Genomic DNA, 18186 nt, shown 5'->3' with positions numbered 1-18186 from the left:
TTGGTCTTCCAGACCTTATCTTGACCTCCACTGTTCCTGTTAACTGCCATTTCTTAATTACATTTCGAACTGCAGATAGAGTAACTTGAAAACACTTTGCTATCTTCTTATAGCCTTCTTTTGCTTTGCGGACCTCCACCATTTTCATTTTCAGAGTGCTAGATATCTGCAAAAAACCAATGGCTGCTGTTTTTTGACACAAGGTTAGCGGAGGCTGGGTTTTTATAAAGCTGGGAAATTTGCATCACATGGCCTAATCTAATGATGATAGTGATTAAGCGATAACACTTAAGGGCTAATTAAGGTCTAAAACCTTGGTCAAACATATCTGAGCACACAAATTTCCAAGGGTGCCCAAACTGCGACCCAAAATCTTTTGGTAATCTTCAGATTTCATGATGCCTTACACACAGTCAAGGCATCCAGTGCCAAAGGCAGCAAAGCAACCCCAAAACATCTTTGAACCTCTACCATATTTGTCTATAAGCACTGTGTCCTTTTCTTTGTAGATGCATTTGTAGTGGGCTATTATTTTTATTTATTTAATTTGACATTTCATATATTTTTTTTTATATACCGTATATACTCAAGTATAAGCCGAGATTTTCAGCCCACTTTTTTGAGCTGAAAGTCCCCCTCTCGGCTTATACTCGAGTCATACCCAGAGGTCGGCAGGGGAGGGGGAGTGGGGGCTGTCTAAAAATACTCACCTAGTCCAGGCGCGGTCACTGCAGGTCCCTGGCTTCCCCGGTGCCGGCAGCAGCAGCTTCAGCTTCTTCCTGTACTGAGGGGTCACATGGTACCGCTCATTACAGTAAATGAATATGCGGCTCCACCTCCCATAGGGGTGGAGCCGCATATTCATTTACTGTAATGAGCGGTAACAGTGACCGCTCAATACACGAAGAAGCTGAAGCTGCTGCTGCCGGCGCCGGCGAAGCAGACTCCACAGCGCCAGGACCAGGTGAGTATACAGGGAGGGGAGCGCAGCGCTGCGCGATAGTCACCTTTCCTCATTCTGGGCGCTGATCTGTCTTCAGCAGTGACTCTGAGGACAGAGGGCGCGGTGACGTGGTTAATGCGCGCCCTCTGCTGAACGTCGGTGCTGAACATGGAGTGGCGCCGGAACGAGGTGCGGGTGACTATTGAAAGTGCCGGGGGCCTGACCGACGGAGAGGTGAGTATGTGATTTTTTTTTTTTTATCGCAGCAAATGGGGCAAATATCTGTATGGGGCATCTTATGGGGCCATAATGTTTGTGCAGCACTATACAGTATGGGGCCATAACGTTTGTGCAGCACTATATGGGGGCCATAACGTTTGTGCAGCACTATATGGGGGCCATAACGTTTATGCAGCACTATATGGGGGCCATAACGTTTATGCAGCACTATATGGGGCAATAAAGTTTGTGTAGCACTATATGGGGCCATAATGTTTGTGCAGCACTATATGGGGCCATAAAGTTTGTGCACTATATGGGGCCATAACGTTTGTGCAGCACTATATGGGGCCATAACGTTTGTGCAGCACTATATGGGGCCATAATGTTTGTGCAGCACTATATGGGGCCATAATGTTTGTGCAGCACTATATGGGGCCATAACGTTTGTGCAGCACTATATGGGGCCATAACGTTTGTGCAGCACTATATGGGGGCCATAACGTTTGTGCAGCACTATATGGGGTCATGTTTGTGCAGCACTATATGGGGGCCATAATGTTTGTGCAGCACTATATGGGGCCATAATGTTTGTGCAGCACTATATGGGGCAATAAAGTTTGTGCAGCACTATATGGGGCCATAACGTTTGTGCAGCACTATATGGGGCCATAACGTTTGTGCAGCACTATATGGGGGCCATAACGTTTGTGCAGCACTATATGGGGGCCATAATGTTTGTGCAGCACTATATGGGGCCATAACGTTTGTGCAGCACTATATGGGGCCATAACGTTTGTGCAGCACTATATGGGGGCCATAACGTTTGTGCAGCACTATATGGGGGCCATAACATTTGTGCAGCACTATATGGGGCAAGTGTCTTGATGGGGCCAAAATTAACGTTTGTAGGGCACTACAGTATATGGGGCAAGTGTCTGTATGGAGCATCTTATAGGGCCATAATCAAGGTTTGTGCAGCACTATATGGGGCCATAACGTTTGTGCAGCACTATATGGGGCCATAACGTTTGTGCAGCACTATATGGGGGCCATAACGTTTGTGCAGCACTATATGGGGGCCATAATGTTTGTGCAGCACTATATGGGGCCATAACGTTTGTGCAGCACTATATGGGGCCATAACGTTTGTGCAGCACTATATGGGGGCCATAACGTTTGTGCAGCACTATATGGGGGCCATAACATTTGTGCAGCACTATATGGGGCAAGTGTCTTGATGGGGCCAAAATTAACGTTTGTAGGGCACTACAGTATATGGGGCAAGTGTCTGTATGGAGCATCTTATAGGGCCATAATCAAGGTTTGTGCAGCACTATATGGGGCAAATATCTTTATAGAGCATCTTATGGGGCCATAATCAGCATTTGTGCAGCATTATATTGGGCAAATGTGTCTATGGAGCATCTTATGGGGCCATTATTAACCTTTATGCAGAATTATATGGGGCATATTTTAATATGGAACATCTTATGGGGCCATCATAAACTGCATGGAGCATTATATGGGGCTCCTGATTCAATATGGATATTCAAAAACACTTAACCTACTGATGTCTCAATTAATTTTACTTTTATTGGTATCTATTTTTACTTTTCACATTTACCGGTAGCTGCTGCATTTCCCACCCTAGGCTTATACTCGAGTCATTAAGTTTTCCCAGTTTTTTGTGGCAAAATTAGGGGGGTCGGCTTATACTCGGGTCGGCTTATACTCGAGTATATACGGTTATATAAATATAAAGTAGCATATTGCATGATTCGTGTAATTTGTAATTTAAATTAGGGGGGTCGGCTTATACTCGGGTCGGCTTATACTCGAGTATATACGGTATATTACATAAGGTGTGCACATAATCATTGGTTAGTTCTTTTTTTTCTGCTGTTTCATAGAAGCATCAAACATCTAGTGGAAATACCAAGGCGGATAACAATCTATAGGGTTTTCATCCCAAATTAGTTCCAGCCTTTCAGCCCAATTATTTAGCATTTCTCTTCTTCTTTCTTCACTTACATACTCTGGTGAATATGATATTTGAGGAGTAAGGACTTCAAATCCACAGAAGTGCATTATGCCATGCTAAGGAAAGCAAGAGTAAATATGTTTAGTACATTGACTTAATTTCTTAATTTACACTAATGCAGATATAAATACTGGGTACAGCAGAACTCATATAATTCCAGAGTATTAAGTTAACATGCTATTCCTTCCTCCCAACTACCCAGTCCTCCACTTCCAAAACCATCTTCTCCACTATTACAGAAGATCGACTCTCCACTCTACTCGCATCTCACCACCTGTGCACTTGACCCGATCCCTTCCCACTTCATCCCAAACCTCGCCACAGTCTTCATCCCAACTCGAACCCATCTCTTCAACCTATCACTAGCAACTGGTGTTTTCCCCTCAAGCTTTAAACATGCCTCAATCACACCTATCCTCAAAAAGCCCTCTCTTGACCCATCCTCTGTATCTAGCTATCGCCCTATATCACTTCTCCCCTATGCCTCAAAACTACTGGATCAACACGTCCATCTTGAACTGTCCTCCCATCTATCTTCCTGCTCCCTTTTTGACCGCTTACAATCAGGCTTCCGGTCACACCACTCCACTGAAACTGCCCTGACTAAGGTCACCAATGACCTATTAACCGCCAAGAGCAAGCGACACTACTCTATCCTCCTCTCCCTGGACCTGTCCTCTGCCTTTGACACCGTGGACCATTCCCTATTATTACAGACCCTCTCATCCCTTGGCATCACAGTCTTGGCCCTATCCTGGATCTCGTCATACCTAACTGACCGAACATTCAACGTCTCCCATTCACACACCACCTCCTCACCTCGCCCCCTATCTGTCGGAGTCCCTCAAGGTTCAGTTCTAGGGCCCCATGGAATCTTAAGGTTTTCAGTATCATCTCTATGCTGATGACACACAGATCTTCATCTCTGGACCAGATATCACCACCCTACTAACCAGAATCCCTCAATGTCTATCCGCTATTTCATCCTTCTTCTCCGCTAGATTTCTAAGAACTTAACATGGACAAAACAGAATTCATTGTCTTTCCCCCATCTCACGCGACCCCCCCAACGAACCTATCTATTACAGTAAATGGCTGCCCACTCTCCCCAGTCCCACAAGCTCGCTGTCTCGGGGTAATCCTTGACACTGATTTCTCCTTCAAACCTCATATCCAAGCCCTTTCCACTTCCTGCTGCCTTCAACTCAAAAATATTTCACGGATCCGTACATTCCTAAACCAAGAATCTGCAAAAACCATAGTCCATGCCCTCATCATCTCCCGCCTCGACTACTGTAACCTCCTGCTCTGTGGCCTCCCCTCGAACACTATCACACCCCTCCAATCTATTCTAAACTCAGCTGCCAGACTAATCCACCTGTCCCCCCGCTATTCCCCGGCCTCTCCCCTCTGTCAATCCCTTCACTGGCTCCCCATTACCCAGAGACTCCAGTACAAAAGCCTAACCATGACATGCAAAGCCATCCACAACCTTTCTCCTCCATACATCTGTGACCTCGTCTCCCGGTACTTTCCTGTACACAACCTCCAATCCTCACAAGATCTCCTTCTCTACTCCCCTTTTATCTCCTCTTCCCACAATCGCATACAAGATTTCTCTCGCGCATCACCCCTACTCTGGAACTCTCTACCACAACATATCAGAATCTCACCTACAGCTGAATTACACTGCCTCAAACAATGGCAGCATGAAACAGACTCTGGCTCCATCGTTTAAGCCATGCATGTTTTATTCCCGTGCAGCATTTCAGAGAAAGAAATATTTTAAAGCTGGCCTGTGACAATGCAACTGAGGTGACTCACCTATGGGCCCAAATTAAGCTTTTGTCACAAATGTGCCATGTCCTGCTGAGACCTTTGGGTTATCTGGGATCAGATGGTCACAGCAATTGGCAAATCGCAAGTCCTCTTTGGAGTCCCCTCAGCAATTAACTTGAGTAGAGCCGATTGATTTTCACTTAGTGGTGAAGGGGTTAAGAGCTCCTTTTTGATCTTGCTGGGATTCCATCTAATCTCAGCTGCTGCATGTTGCTGCCACTCCCATCCATTATGTAAACTGACTCCTATCTCTCTCTTATGCCAGTTATAGGTTATCTATGCTCACCTCCTTAAGGTACCTTCACACTAAGCGACTTTGCAGCAAGAACGACGACGATCCGTGATGTTGTAGCGTCCTGGATAGCGATCTCGTTGTGTTTGACACGCAGCAGCGATCTGGATCCCGCTGTGATATCGCTGGTCGGAGCTAGAAGTCCAGAACTTTATTTCGTCGCTTGATCACCCGCTGTCATCGCTGTATCGGCGTGTGTGACGCCGATACAGCGATGTGTTCACTTGTAACCAGGGTAAACATCGGGTTACTAAGTGCAGGGCCGCGCTTAGTAACCCGATATTTACCCTGGTTACCATTGTAAAAGTAAAAAAAAAACCAGTACATACTCACCTTCTGATGTCTGTCATGTCCCCCGGCATCCACAGGGTTACGCGCTGCTGCCAAGAACTTCCTGCACTGAATGTGTCAGCGCCGGCAGTAAAGCAGAGCACAGCAGTGACGTCACCGCTGTGCTCTACTTTACTGCCGGCGCTGACACTTTCAGTGCAGGAAGCTCTGAGCAGCAGCGCGTAACCCTGTGGACGCCGGGGGACGTGACAGACATCAGAAGGTGAGTATGTACTGTTTTTTTTTTTACTTTTTCAATGGTAACCAGGGTAAATATCGGGTTACTAAGCGCGGCCCTGCGCTTAGTAACCCGATGTTTACCCTGGTTACCCGGGTGCTGCAGGGGGACTTCGGCATCGTTGAAGACAGTTTCAACGATGCCGAAGTCGTTCCCCTGATCGTTGGTCGCTGGAGAGAGCTGTCTGTGTGACAGCTCCCCAGCGACCTAAACAGCGACGCTGCAGTGATCGTCTCGTGGTCTATATCGCTGCAGCATTGCTGAGTGTGACGGTACCTTTAGAGAAGTTGTTTCACTTAAAGTTGTGAAGTTCCATTTGTTGTTTTATTTCTGTTTGTTTGTCTCCCTCCCTGTGTTTTCTTAAGGTACCGTTACACTAAAGGTACCTTCACACGAAACGACATTATAACGATATCGCTAGCAATCCGTGACGTTGCAGCGTCCTCGCTAGCGATATCGTTTCGTTTGACACGCAGCAGCGATCAGGATCCTGCTGTGATGTCGCTGGTCGCTGAATAAAGTCCAGAACTTTATTTGGTCGTCCGATCGCTGTGTATCGTTGTGTTTGAAAGCAAAAGCAACGATACCAGCGATATTTTACGCTAGTAACCAGGGTAAACATCGGGTTACTAAGCGCAGGGCCGCGCTTAGTTACCCGATGTTTACCCTGGTTACTAGCGTAAAATGTAAAAAAAACAAACAGCACATACTCACATTGCGTCCCCCTGCAGTCTGCTTCCTCCTCTGACTCAGCGCCGCAAAGTGAAAGTGAAAGCAGCACAGCGGTGACGTCACCGCTCTGCTCTCACTGTACGGCGCTCAGTCAGTCAGGAAGTGGACGCAGGGGGACGTGAATGTAAGTATGTGCGGTTTGTTTTTTTTAGATTTTACGCTGGTAACCAGGGTAAACATCGGGTTACTAAGCGCGGCCCTGCGCTTAGTTACCCGATGTTTACCCTGGTTACCAGGGGACCTCGGCATAGTTGATCGCTGGAGAGCGGTCTGTGTGACAGCTCTCCAGCGACCAAACAGCGACGCTGCAGCGATCGACATCGTTGTCGCTATCGCTGCAGCGTCGCTTCGTGTGAAGGTACCTTAAGCGACGCTCCAGCGATATAGACAACGATCCGACTTAAACCAGATCGCTGGAGCGTCACTGTTAGGTCGCTGTAGAGACGTCAAACACAGCAACTCCAGAACGATGCAGGAGCGATCCAGTAACGTAACGGCGACTCACTTATCGTTCACGCTCCATGTAAAAACATTGCTGACATCGTTGCTTTTGCTGTCAAACATGATGATACACGCCGATCTAGCGACTAAATAAAGTTCCAGACTTCTAGCTCCGACCAGCGATATAACAGCGGGATCCAGATCGCTGCTGCGTGTCAAACTCAATGAGATCGCTATCCAGGACGCTGCTATGTCACGGATCGTTGTCGTTCTCGTTGGAAAGTTGTTTAGTGTGAAGGTACCTTTACTGTAGTACTGAGACTAGTGCTTACTGCCCTACTCATTAGTCAGGATTAGCTCAAGGCTAGCCAGGGCTTAGGCACTTGACCACACATGGGAAGGGGAGGAGGGGACCCGACTAGGGACGATAGGGAGCACAGGTTTCAATCTCAGGTGAGTATTTAGGGATCTCTCTCCCCTCTCCCTATTTTCGGGGCTCTATTTACCTTTTTTCCTGGGGTTTTTCCTCTCATTTGCGCCACACATCGGGCATTCCCTTGTTCTGGCATGACAGCTTTTACCCAAATTTTAGAGAGCAAAAAAGTAGTATGCATAGACAGTTTGGGATCACCTAATAATTTTAATTATTCTTGTAATTTTAATTAAAGCTTTTACGCAAGTATTTTGGTGTAAAAATCCTTAAAACGTCACAAACTTTTGGTGCAACTTGATGCTTTGCTAAAATGTTGCAACTTTTGGTGCACTTACACAGTCTTTTTCTGATTCTACTGATGAAGAAGTCAGACAAACTTTGAAACGCGTTGATAATAAACCGCACTTTTCCTGAAAACGTAATATTTTTTGGATAATTTTATTTATCACTTGTCAGCAGCATGACACATTCACTTTTCCATTTTTACTTGATTTCGAAGTTGGATCCTCCAACCAGCGGAGCAGCAGCAGCTGGAGTTACACATCAAGGCCTCTGAAGAGTTGTGCTTTCTCACTACTCAACCTGGGGAGCAGTTGATGCATCACTAAAAAACTATTTTTACTGGATAACACTATTTACACTTTCTTGTCCTTCTTCATTTCTCTTGCTATGTGTGCTTATAAGCAGAAACCTTTCCTTCATGAGGAGTGGGGAAGAGAGAAGCCAGCTGGGTGCTAGCGTCTTGGACTAGTCATCCGAGTCACATGATCTCCAGCTGGCTTTTAAATGTATGTTTCCTCTGAAATGCCTCAGCATGTCAAGGTAAAACATATCTGTCTGAAATGATGGAACTAATGTATGTTCCATGCTGCCCATGGTTCCAGCAGTGTGAATCAGCTGACAGGTTTCCTTTAGCAAATTCTTACTTGAATAGGCCAGAGAAGGTATCGGATGTCACCACTTAGACCTTCTTTACTGAACATTTGTTCTGTGCCACCGGTTGTAAATGAAAGTATGGCTCGTTTACCCTAAGAAGAAAAGAATTAGCTTGTAAAATTCAACAGTGTTAGAAATGATCTACACTTTCACCTACAATTTTACTTTCATTGCCATAAAATCTCTTAACTCAATTCTTTTGTACAATATTAAGCCTTCTTCACACATTTTTTTTACCAAAACAAAATTAGCAAAAAAAAAGGCAGGTAAGTAGACATATCAATATATTTCTATATCTATTTCTATAGACCTTAACACCTTCACGACATTTGCTCTACATATACGGCGCAAGCATGAATCGGCTGAATGGAGCGGGCTCACGTGGTAAGCTTGCCCCATATCAGATAAGTAATTGCTGTGTATTAACCTGCAATTGTTAACCTGTTAAGTGCTGCTGTCAAACTCTGAAAGTGGCATTAATAACATTGTGGTGGGGGCACGTCATTCCATGGGCCCATCGATGTGCCCGTGATGTGATCGCGGGTTGCGAATGAGTTGCTATGATGGCTGGGGTTCTGTTGAATGCTTAATGCTTGTCATTATGGAACTCCCTTAAAACCCAACCTGAGGACGTGCTTCAAAGGAGACCGTGATTTTCACTTTATATAAGAAAAAATTGGAGGTTGTCCTAACCCCTGGATGATGATAAAAGTTTTAGCTTTATTAGAATGTTAATTAAAATATAGCATTAAGGAGTGGGTGGAAAAAGCAACATTTTTGAATGCTATATGGCAGTGAAGCAAAAATAGAAAACACATGGGTGATTTATAATGGATACGATTAAACCAAACAGAAAAAAATGTGGTTTGATAAAATTCAATAATTCTCAAAAATAATTTACACGAAGAAGCGCATATTGAAAAACACACCGTGTTCCAAATTATTATGAAAATTGGATTTAAGTGTCATAAAGATTTAATTGTTTTGTTTTTCAAATAAACTCGTGGATGGTATTGTGTCGCAGGGCTCAATGGATCACTGAAATCAATCTTAAACACGTGATAATTAGTTTTCCAGGTGATTCTAATTAAAGGAAAACTACTTAAAAATGATATTCCTCATTATTAAGTAGGCCACAGGTTTCAAGCAACCTTGGAAATAAAAAGGATCTCTCAGCTGCTAAAAAGCGTTAAATAGTGCAGTGTCTTGGACAAGGTATGAAAACATTAGATATTTCACGAAAACTTAAGAGTTATCATCATACTGTGAAGATATTTGTGACTGAAACAGAGCACAGACAGAGGTCATGCAGATAAAGGTATAAAGAGGAAGGTTTCTGCCAGACAAATTCATTGGATTAAGAGAGCAGCTGCCAAAATACCATTACAAAGCAGCAAACAGTTATTTGAAGCTGCTGGTGCCTCTGGAGTTCCTCAAACCTCAAGGTGTAGGATCCTTCAAAGGCTTGCTGTGGTGCATAAACCTACTATTCAGCCACCCTTAAACAGTGTTCACAAGCAGAAATGGTTGCAGTGGGCCCACACATACATGAAGACTAATTTTCAAACGGTCTTGTTTACTGATGAGTGTCGAGCAAGCCTGGATGGTCAGATGGATGGAGTAGTGGATGCTTGGTGGATAGCCACAATGTCCCAACAAGGCTGCGACATCAGCAAGGAGGTGGAGGAGTCATGTTTTGGGCTGGAATCATGGGGAAACAGCTGGTAGGGCCCTTTAAGGTTCCTGAAGTTGTGAAAATGACCTCTGCAAAGTATATAGAGTTTCTGACTGACAACTTTCTTCCATGGTATAAAAAGCAGAAACGTGCCTTCAGGAGCAAAATCATCTTCATACATGACAATGCACCATCTCATGCTTTGGAGTATCATGAAGCCAAAGATCTATGATGGTGGGAGGCAGTTCACATCAAAACAGCAGCTCTGGGAGGCTATTCTGACTTCATGCAACGAATGACAGTCTGTCTAATAAAAGTCATCACCCGTTAGATTATACATCGAATTTTATTGAAGAAACCTCCCAATGATAACAGTATAATCTCCAAAATGAATAAACACTCAAAATGCACTGTTCCAAATTATTAGGCACAGTAGAATTTCTAAACATTTGATATGTTTTAAAGAACTGAAAATGCTCATTTGTGGAATTTGCAGCATTAGGAGGTCACATTCACTGAACAAAAAAGCTATTTAACTCCAAAACATCCTAACAGGCCAAGTTACGTGTTAACATAGGAACCCTTCTTTGATATCACCTTCACAATTCTTGCATCCATTGAACTTGTGAGTTTTTGGAGAGTTTCTGCTTGTATTTTGTACCGACCATTTAGGAAAATCCGAGAAAAATATCATTTGTATAATCATTTGGAACACGGTGTACACATACATTCATATTAGTAATGATACATGATTTTTCATCTTATATTTAAACCATCTTCCCTAGTTAACAAACATCTACTCATATCCTCACCTTGTGCTGGTTTATTAACCTTTTCAATGACGAAGGCTTGAAATTAAGCTACCTGCCATTGATGGTGAGTACTGAAGTGTTTGGCTGCTGACGAAACATTTCAGTTTAGATTATTTGTATTGCAAATATCATTAGAGGGAACCTGTCACCCCCCCCCCCCCCCAGTCGTTTCAAACTAAAAGAGCCACCTTGTGCAGCAGTAATGCTGCATTCTGACAAGGTGGCTCTTTTAGTTCTGGGTGCTGTAACTAGAGAAATAATCCGTTTTATAATTTGTCCAAAATACCTGGTCTTCAGACAAGGAGGCCGGCCTTTCCCCCCTGCTTTAGACGCCATACAGCCGTCACTCACATCTTCTTGGCGCCGGGCGCCGCCTCCTCAGCGCTGTTTTGAAAATAGCCGCCGCCTGCGCTCTTTTCTCCTGCCTGGTGCAGGCGCAGTGCGCATGCCCAGGAATCCCAGCCCCGCAATGTGAATAAATCATAAGTCACTGCGGGGCTGGGATTCACAAGCAGGGCGGCCGCGCAGGCGCAGTCACCGAGACTGCATATGAGGAAAGACGGCCAGCGCTCACTGCGCCTGCACCAGGCAGGAGAAAAGAGCGCAGGCGCCGGCTATTTTCAAAACAGTGCTGAGGAGGCGGCGCCCGGCGCCATTAAGATGTGAGTGACGGCTGTGTGGCGTCTGCAGCAGGGGGGAAAGTCCTGCCTCCTTGTCTGAAGACAAGGTATTTTGGACAAATTATTATAATTGATTATTTCTCTAGTTACAGCACGCAGAACTAAAAGAGCCACCTTGTCAGAATGCAGCATTACTGCTGCACAAGGTGGCTCTTTTAGTTAAAAACGCCTGGGGGGGGTGACAGGCTCCCTTTAAGATGTTCGTTGATGCAAACTTTTATTTTATGTGTCTGCAACCAACATAGATTTTTTAATATGAAAAATATCTAATTATGTATACCACATTTTCAGTATTACAGTTGATGAATTGTTTGATGTTTAATAATTGGGATTTAGTCGTATCCCTTAGGCCTCTTTCACACTTACGTCTTTGAGCTCCTGTCGAAATCCGTCGATTTTTGAAAAAACAGGATCCAGCAAATTTTTCTGCTGGATCCTGTTTTTTTCTCATAGACTTGTATTAGCGACGGATTGTGACAGATGGCCTTCCGTTTCATCCGTCGTGCACTGGATCTGTCTGAAAATTGCTGTCCGTCGGGCGAGAACAACGCACAGAGGAACGTTTTTCCTGTACGTTGGAAAATCGCTCAGCGACGGATCCTGCGCTGCCCGTCGTTGGCTATAATGGATTCCTATGGACGCAGTATCTATCGCTGACTATCAAAAGCAGGAATCCAGCGACGGGTTCCGTTTTTTGAAACTGAGCATGTGTGGAAGAATTTCCAGTCAGGGAAATTCTCTATCGCTTGCTCTCTCTCTCTCTCTCTCTCTCTCTTTTTTACTATTGATGCTGCCTATGCAGCATCAATAGTAACAAGATATAATGTTAAAAAAAAAAAAAATCGCAATATTTTCACCTTCCGGCATCTCGCGCTGCGTTTCTGATGGTTGAATCCCACCTCTGCATCAGCATGTGAAGTTGAGCTCCGCCTGCTGCTAGTAACCACTTGAATTCTGATGAAATCTCTGACAGTCCCATTTGAAGTGCCAAAACACCGCCCCTACATCCTCTGCAATGTGATTGCAGCACTCCGATGGGTTGCCATGACATCCAGACTCTGGCCAAAGGCCACCGTGTCTGCCATGATGGTGCTACAGTGAAGACTGTGATTTTTACGTTGCACTGCAATACTATAGTATTACAATATATAGTTCAAGCGATTGGCCAATCGCAGGTTCCGATACCTTATCCCTTTTATCCCCCAAGCCTATTTGCACTTTCATGACCAGACCAAATGTTACAATTCTAACCAGTGTCATTTTAGGTGGTATTAACTCTGGAACGCTTCAACGAATCCCACTAATTCTGAAACTGTTTTTTTTGTGACATATTGTACTTCATGATACTGGTAAAATTATTTGATATGACTTGAATTTTTTTGTGAAAAAAAATGAAATTTGGTGAAAATTTGGAACCTTGAAATTTTTCAAACTTTTAGTTATTATGCCTTTAAATCAGAGCGCTATGACACAAAATAGTTAATAAATAACATTTCCCAGATGTCTACTTTACATCAGCACAATTTTTGAAACATATTTTTTTCTGTTAGGAAGATATAAGGGTTAAAGATTGACCAGCAATTTCTCATTTTTTTAAACAAAATTTACAAAACAATTTTTTTTTAGGGACCATATTACATGTGACTTTTAGGTGTTTATATGACAAAAAATTACCAAAAGTGACAACTTTCTAAAAACTGGACCCTCAATGTGCTCAAAACTGCATTCAAGAAGTTTATTAACCCTTCAGGTGATTCATAGGAATTTTTGGAATGTGGAAGGAAGAAATGAACATTTTCAGTTTTTTTTTTATTTTTTACTTTAGACCCTTTTTTTAGCTTGTACAAAGGCAACAGGAAAAAATGGACCTCAAAATTAGTTGTGAAATTTCTCTTGAGCATACCGATATCCCATATGTGGAGAAAAACACTGGGTGCATGGCAGGGCTCGGGAGGGAAGGAGCGCCATTTGACTTTTTGAATGTAAAATTGTCTGTAATAATTAGCGGATGCCTTGTCTGATTTAGAGAACACCTGATGTGCCTAAACAGAGCTAACCCCCACGAATGACACCATTCTGGAAACTAGACCCCCCAGGGAACATATGTAGATGTGTGGTGACCACCATAAACCCCCAGGGGCTTCACAGAAGTTTATAACATTAAGCTAAAAAAAATATAAAATTTTCTCTTATAAATTCTTTTTAGCTTCAAATTTTACATTTTCTCAGGGTAACAGGAGAAATTGCACCACACAATTTGTTGTGCAATTTCTTCTGAGTATGCTGATACCCCAAATGTGGGGGAAACCTACTGTTTGGGCGCATGGCAGTACTCAGAAGGGAAGGAGGGCCATTTGACGTTTTTAAAGCAAAATTTGCTGGAATAATTAGCAGACGCCATGTCACGTTTGGACAGTCCCTGATGTGCCTAAACAGTGGAACCCCTCCAATTGACTCCATTTTGGTAACTAGACCCCTCCAGGAATGTATCTAGCTGTGTGTTGAGCACCTAAACCCCCAGGTGCTTCACAGAAGTTTATAAAGTAGAGCTGTGAAAATAAAAAAAATCAAATATGTCCCAGAAAAATGTCATTTTAGCACCAAATTTTGTTATTCTCATGAGGATAACAGGAAATGGAACCTCAAATTTCATGTAAAATTTCTCCTGAATATGCTGATACACAATATGTGGGGGTAAACTACTGTTTCGGGGCACGAGAGGGATCATAAAAGCAGGAGTGACATTTTGGAATACAGATTTTGATGAAATAGTCTGCTGGTGTCATGTCACGTTTGAAAAGCTTCTGATGTGCCTAAACAGAAGAACCCCCCAATTGACCCCATTTTGGAAACTAGACCCCTCCAGGAATGTATCTAGATGTGTAGTGAGCACCTGAACTCCGGGTGATTCACAGAAGTTTATAAAGTAGAGCTGTGAAAATAAAAGAAAATCAAATTTTTCCCAGAAAAATGCTATTTTGTCCCCAAATTTTGTTATTCTCATGAGGACAACAGGAAATGGAACCCAAAATTTCTTGTACAATTTCTCCTGATTATGCTGATACCCCATATGTGGGGGTAAACTACTGTTTTGGGGCACGACATGGATCATAAAAGCAGGAGTGACATTTGGAATACAGACTTTGATGGAATAGTCCGCTGGTGTCATGTCGCGTTTGAAGAGCCTCTGATATACCTAAACAGTGGAAAAAACCCCACAAATGACCCTATTTTGGAAACTAGACCCTTTACGGAATGTCTAGATGTGTGGTGAGCACCTTGAACCCACTGGTGGCTCACAGACTTTTACAGCGTTGATCTGTGGAAATGAAGAAAATATATTTTTTCACCCAAAAATGTTTTAGCTCCAATTTTTTATTTTCACAAGAATAGCAGGAGAAAATTTACCTCAAAAATTGTTGTGCAATTTCTCCTGAGTACACTGGTACCCCATACATAGTCAAAAACTATTTTTGAGGCACAGTGCAGAGCTCAGAAGGGCAGAAGCCATATTAAAGTTGAGATTTTGCTGGACTGGTTTGAGGGTGTCATGTCACATTTGCAGAGCCCCTGAAGTGCCAGAACAGCAGAACCCCCCATAAGAGACCCTATTTTACAAACTACACCTCTCAATGAATTCATCTGGGAGTGCAGTGATCATATTAAAACCCCAGGTGGGTCACAGAATTTTATACCATTGGGCTGTGAAGAAAAAAATAATTACATCTTTACCAACAAAATTTAGTTTAACCCCAGATTTTACATTTTTACACTGGGAAATAGGTAAAAATTGCACCAAAATTTGACCCACAATTTCTGTTATATAGAAATACCCAATAGGTGTCTGTACAGTATTGCTTAGCCATACGGCGAGACTCAGGATGGACGAAGCACTATTTGCCTCCTGGAATGCAGATTTTCTTAGAATAATTTGCTGACTCCATATACAGAGCCCCTAAGTGCTAGAAGAGTAGAATACACCTTCAAGTGACCTCATTTTGGAAATTATACCCCTTTGGGAGTTTTTCTACAGGTGTTCTGACAATTATAGTGACCAGAAGCTCATGCTTCTGGAGGCACGCACTTGTAAATTACACGAACTTTCATCACTTCAAAAATGCCAAACAGGTTGAAGCTAAATATGGTTTAGGTACACTGTGGGGCTCAGAAGGGAGAGGGACATTTGGATTTGAGAGCTCAGAATTTCCTGGATTTCTTTTCTGGAGGAGAAGCCATTTTGCTCTTCCAGATTCTTTGTACTACTAGTAACATGGAAGCCCCAATATTTCCATTGACAGATAACGATCCTGATGGCGACTTCCTTTTTTTGTGGTTTGATTTGGAGCTTTTGTTAGGAACATAACATTTGGTATCACATTTATCTGGCGCTCTACGCTGAACACTTACATCGGGGTTTCCATCTAAATCTCTAAGTGATGTGATTCATATGAAACCCCTGAGGGATCCATTCGCTATAATAAGGCAGCAGAGTTACTATGATCTCTTTCTGCCCTCTGTTCAGTGGTTTCCTTCTTTACAGATGTATACAAAACTGTGGCAATGGCACTTTTATGCACACCTAAAAAATATGAACGACACCCACAGTGCCTCCAGATGGCATCCACATTGCCTCCATCTGTTTCATTATAGGGAATCTTTCAACAAGGCTTCTGTTTGAATCACATTTTTCAGAGGGCTACAAGGAAAACCCCGTTGTAAGCGCTTAGCGTAGAGCACAGGATAAATATGCACAGAATATTAATGCGATCTTTGGGAGGCTGATTAAACAAATCAATAGCAGGTGAAGTATTGGTTTTATTTATTTTTTACGCCGTTCCTCATGCAGTATAAGTGATTAGATTACTTTATTCTTTTGGTCCGTGCAATTACAGGGATACCAGATTTATAGGTTTTTTTATGTTTGGTTGCTGTCACACAGTAAAAGATGATTTTTTTTTTCAAAAACTAGCATTGCCATATTTTGAGAGCCATAATTTTTCCATACTTTTGCTGACAGAGTCATGTGACCGCTTGTTTTTTGAACAAGTAAATGTTTTTATTGGTACCATTTTTGGGCTTGTGTCATTTTTTGATTGCTTTCTATTCCAAGTATTGTGAGGCAGAATGAACAAGCATCAACAATTTAGGATTTATTTTTTAAATGCCGTTCCACATCTAGTAAAATTGATAAGACGGCTTTATCCCGTGGGTCAGCACGATTACAGCAATACTACATTTAGATAGTTTTTTTTGTGTTTTGGCGCTTTTACGCAATATAAACTATTTTATTGAAAGAATATATTTTTGGATCACCTTATTCTGAGAGCTATAACTTTTTTCTGCTGATTGAGCTATATGATGGATTGCTTTTTTGCTGGACAAGATGAGGTTTTCAGCTATATCATTTTTATTTATATTCTTTTCTTATCGCGTTTTATTGGTGGCATAATTTTTTAGGTCGGATCATTCTGGACATGGCGATACCAAATATGTGTACTTTTTTTTCCCGAAAAATACTTATTTATTGGTACAATATATATATATATATATATATATATATATATATATGTGTGTGTGTGTTTTTTTTTTCTATTATAATTTGGTCATTTCTTTAAATTATGTTTTTACAATTTTTTTTTCTACTTTTTTACTAAGTCCCCTCTATGGGACTTTCACTTTCAGCAGTGTGATCGCAGTTCTAATGCATTGCAATGAACGAGCATAGCAATGCATTAGAACTGTCAGTCCTTCAGACATGTTAGTTAGAAAATGCACTGCGAATTAACTAACTAACTTGCTAGTGCCGGGTGACCTGGGTGGGTTACAATGGCAATGATCGGGCCCTCGCGATGACACCGATCGCAGTGCAGAGGGGGCTCCCTCCCTCTGCATGGCTGCAATTGCTGCAACCACTAGCAATCGCAGTATTCAGGGGTTTAAAGAGTCAGGCACTGAATCAGCTGATAACCGCTCGCGTGCAGAGCCTCTGTGCGCACAAAATTGCCATGACGTATCCATACGTCAAAGGTCAAAAAGATGTTAAAAAGTAAAAGTTAAAAAAATGTTTTTAATCACAGAAAAAATATAAGTATAAAATAGAAACAATCTCCTTTTCCCAATAAAAATAAAGAAATTGGAACAATTAAAAAATATACACATCTATGGTATTGCTGTGTCTGTAAAAGTCAGTTCTATCAAAATATAAAATTTATTAAACCAATTGGTAAGTGGCATAATGAGAAAACAAACCCTGAAACTTCACAATTGCGTTTTTTTAGCCACAAATATGAAAAGGTGCAACCAGTAGCAATCAAAACTTGTATCTACCCCAAAATGTTTTTAATGAATGATGATGTTAATTTTTCATGTAAAAAATTAGCCATCATGCAGCTCCATTAACTCAAAAATGAAAATATCACAAATTTTGAAAACTAGTAATTTTTTTACAAATTTAATATTTTTTTCACCACTTAAAGGGCCACTGTCACCCCCTCCAGCCGTTATAAACTAAAAGAGCCACCTTGTGCAGCAGTAATGCTGCATTCTAACAAGGTGGCTCTTTTAGTTTTTGC

At 42.3% G+C, this 18186-nt stretch overlaps 1 protein-coding gene across 3 annotated transcripts in view; it reads right to left on the bottom strand.

Moving 5' to 3' along the window:
* Positions 1–970: 970 nt before the first annotated feature.
* The window catches only part of NQO2 (N-ribosyldihydronicotinamide:quinone dehydrogenase 2), a 162089-nt gene continuing 144873 nt past the window's right edge, over positions 971–18186 (bottom strand). For 2 of the 3 annotated variants that reach the window (XM_077269785.1, XM_077269786.1), the window contains 2 exons: positions 8438–8539; positions 971–3262 (listed from right to left, as the gene is read on the bottom strand). In XM_077269785.1, the coding sequence (XP_077125900.1) occupies positions 3089–3262; positions 8438–8539 (276 nt within the window). In that variant the 3' untranslated portion in view covers positions 971–3088. The remainder of the gene's footprint in view (positions 3263–8437; positions 8540–18186) is intronic. The other variant, XM_077269784.1, reaches the window with a different exon arrangement.

Source organism: Ranitomeya variabilis, chromosome 6 (assembly GCF_051348905.1).
Source record: "Ranitomeya variabilis isolate aRanVar5 chromosome 6, aRanVar5.hap1, whole genome shotgun sequence".
Classification (NCBI taxonomy): domain Eukaryota; kingdom Metazoa; phylum Chordata; class Amphibia; order Anura; family Dendrobatidae; genus Ranitomeya; species Ranitomeya variabilis.
This window is presented reverse-complemented; position numbering and strand designations above follow the sequence as displayed.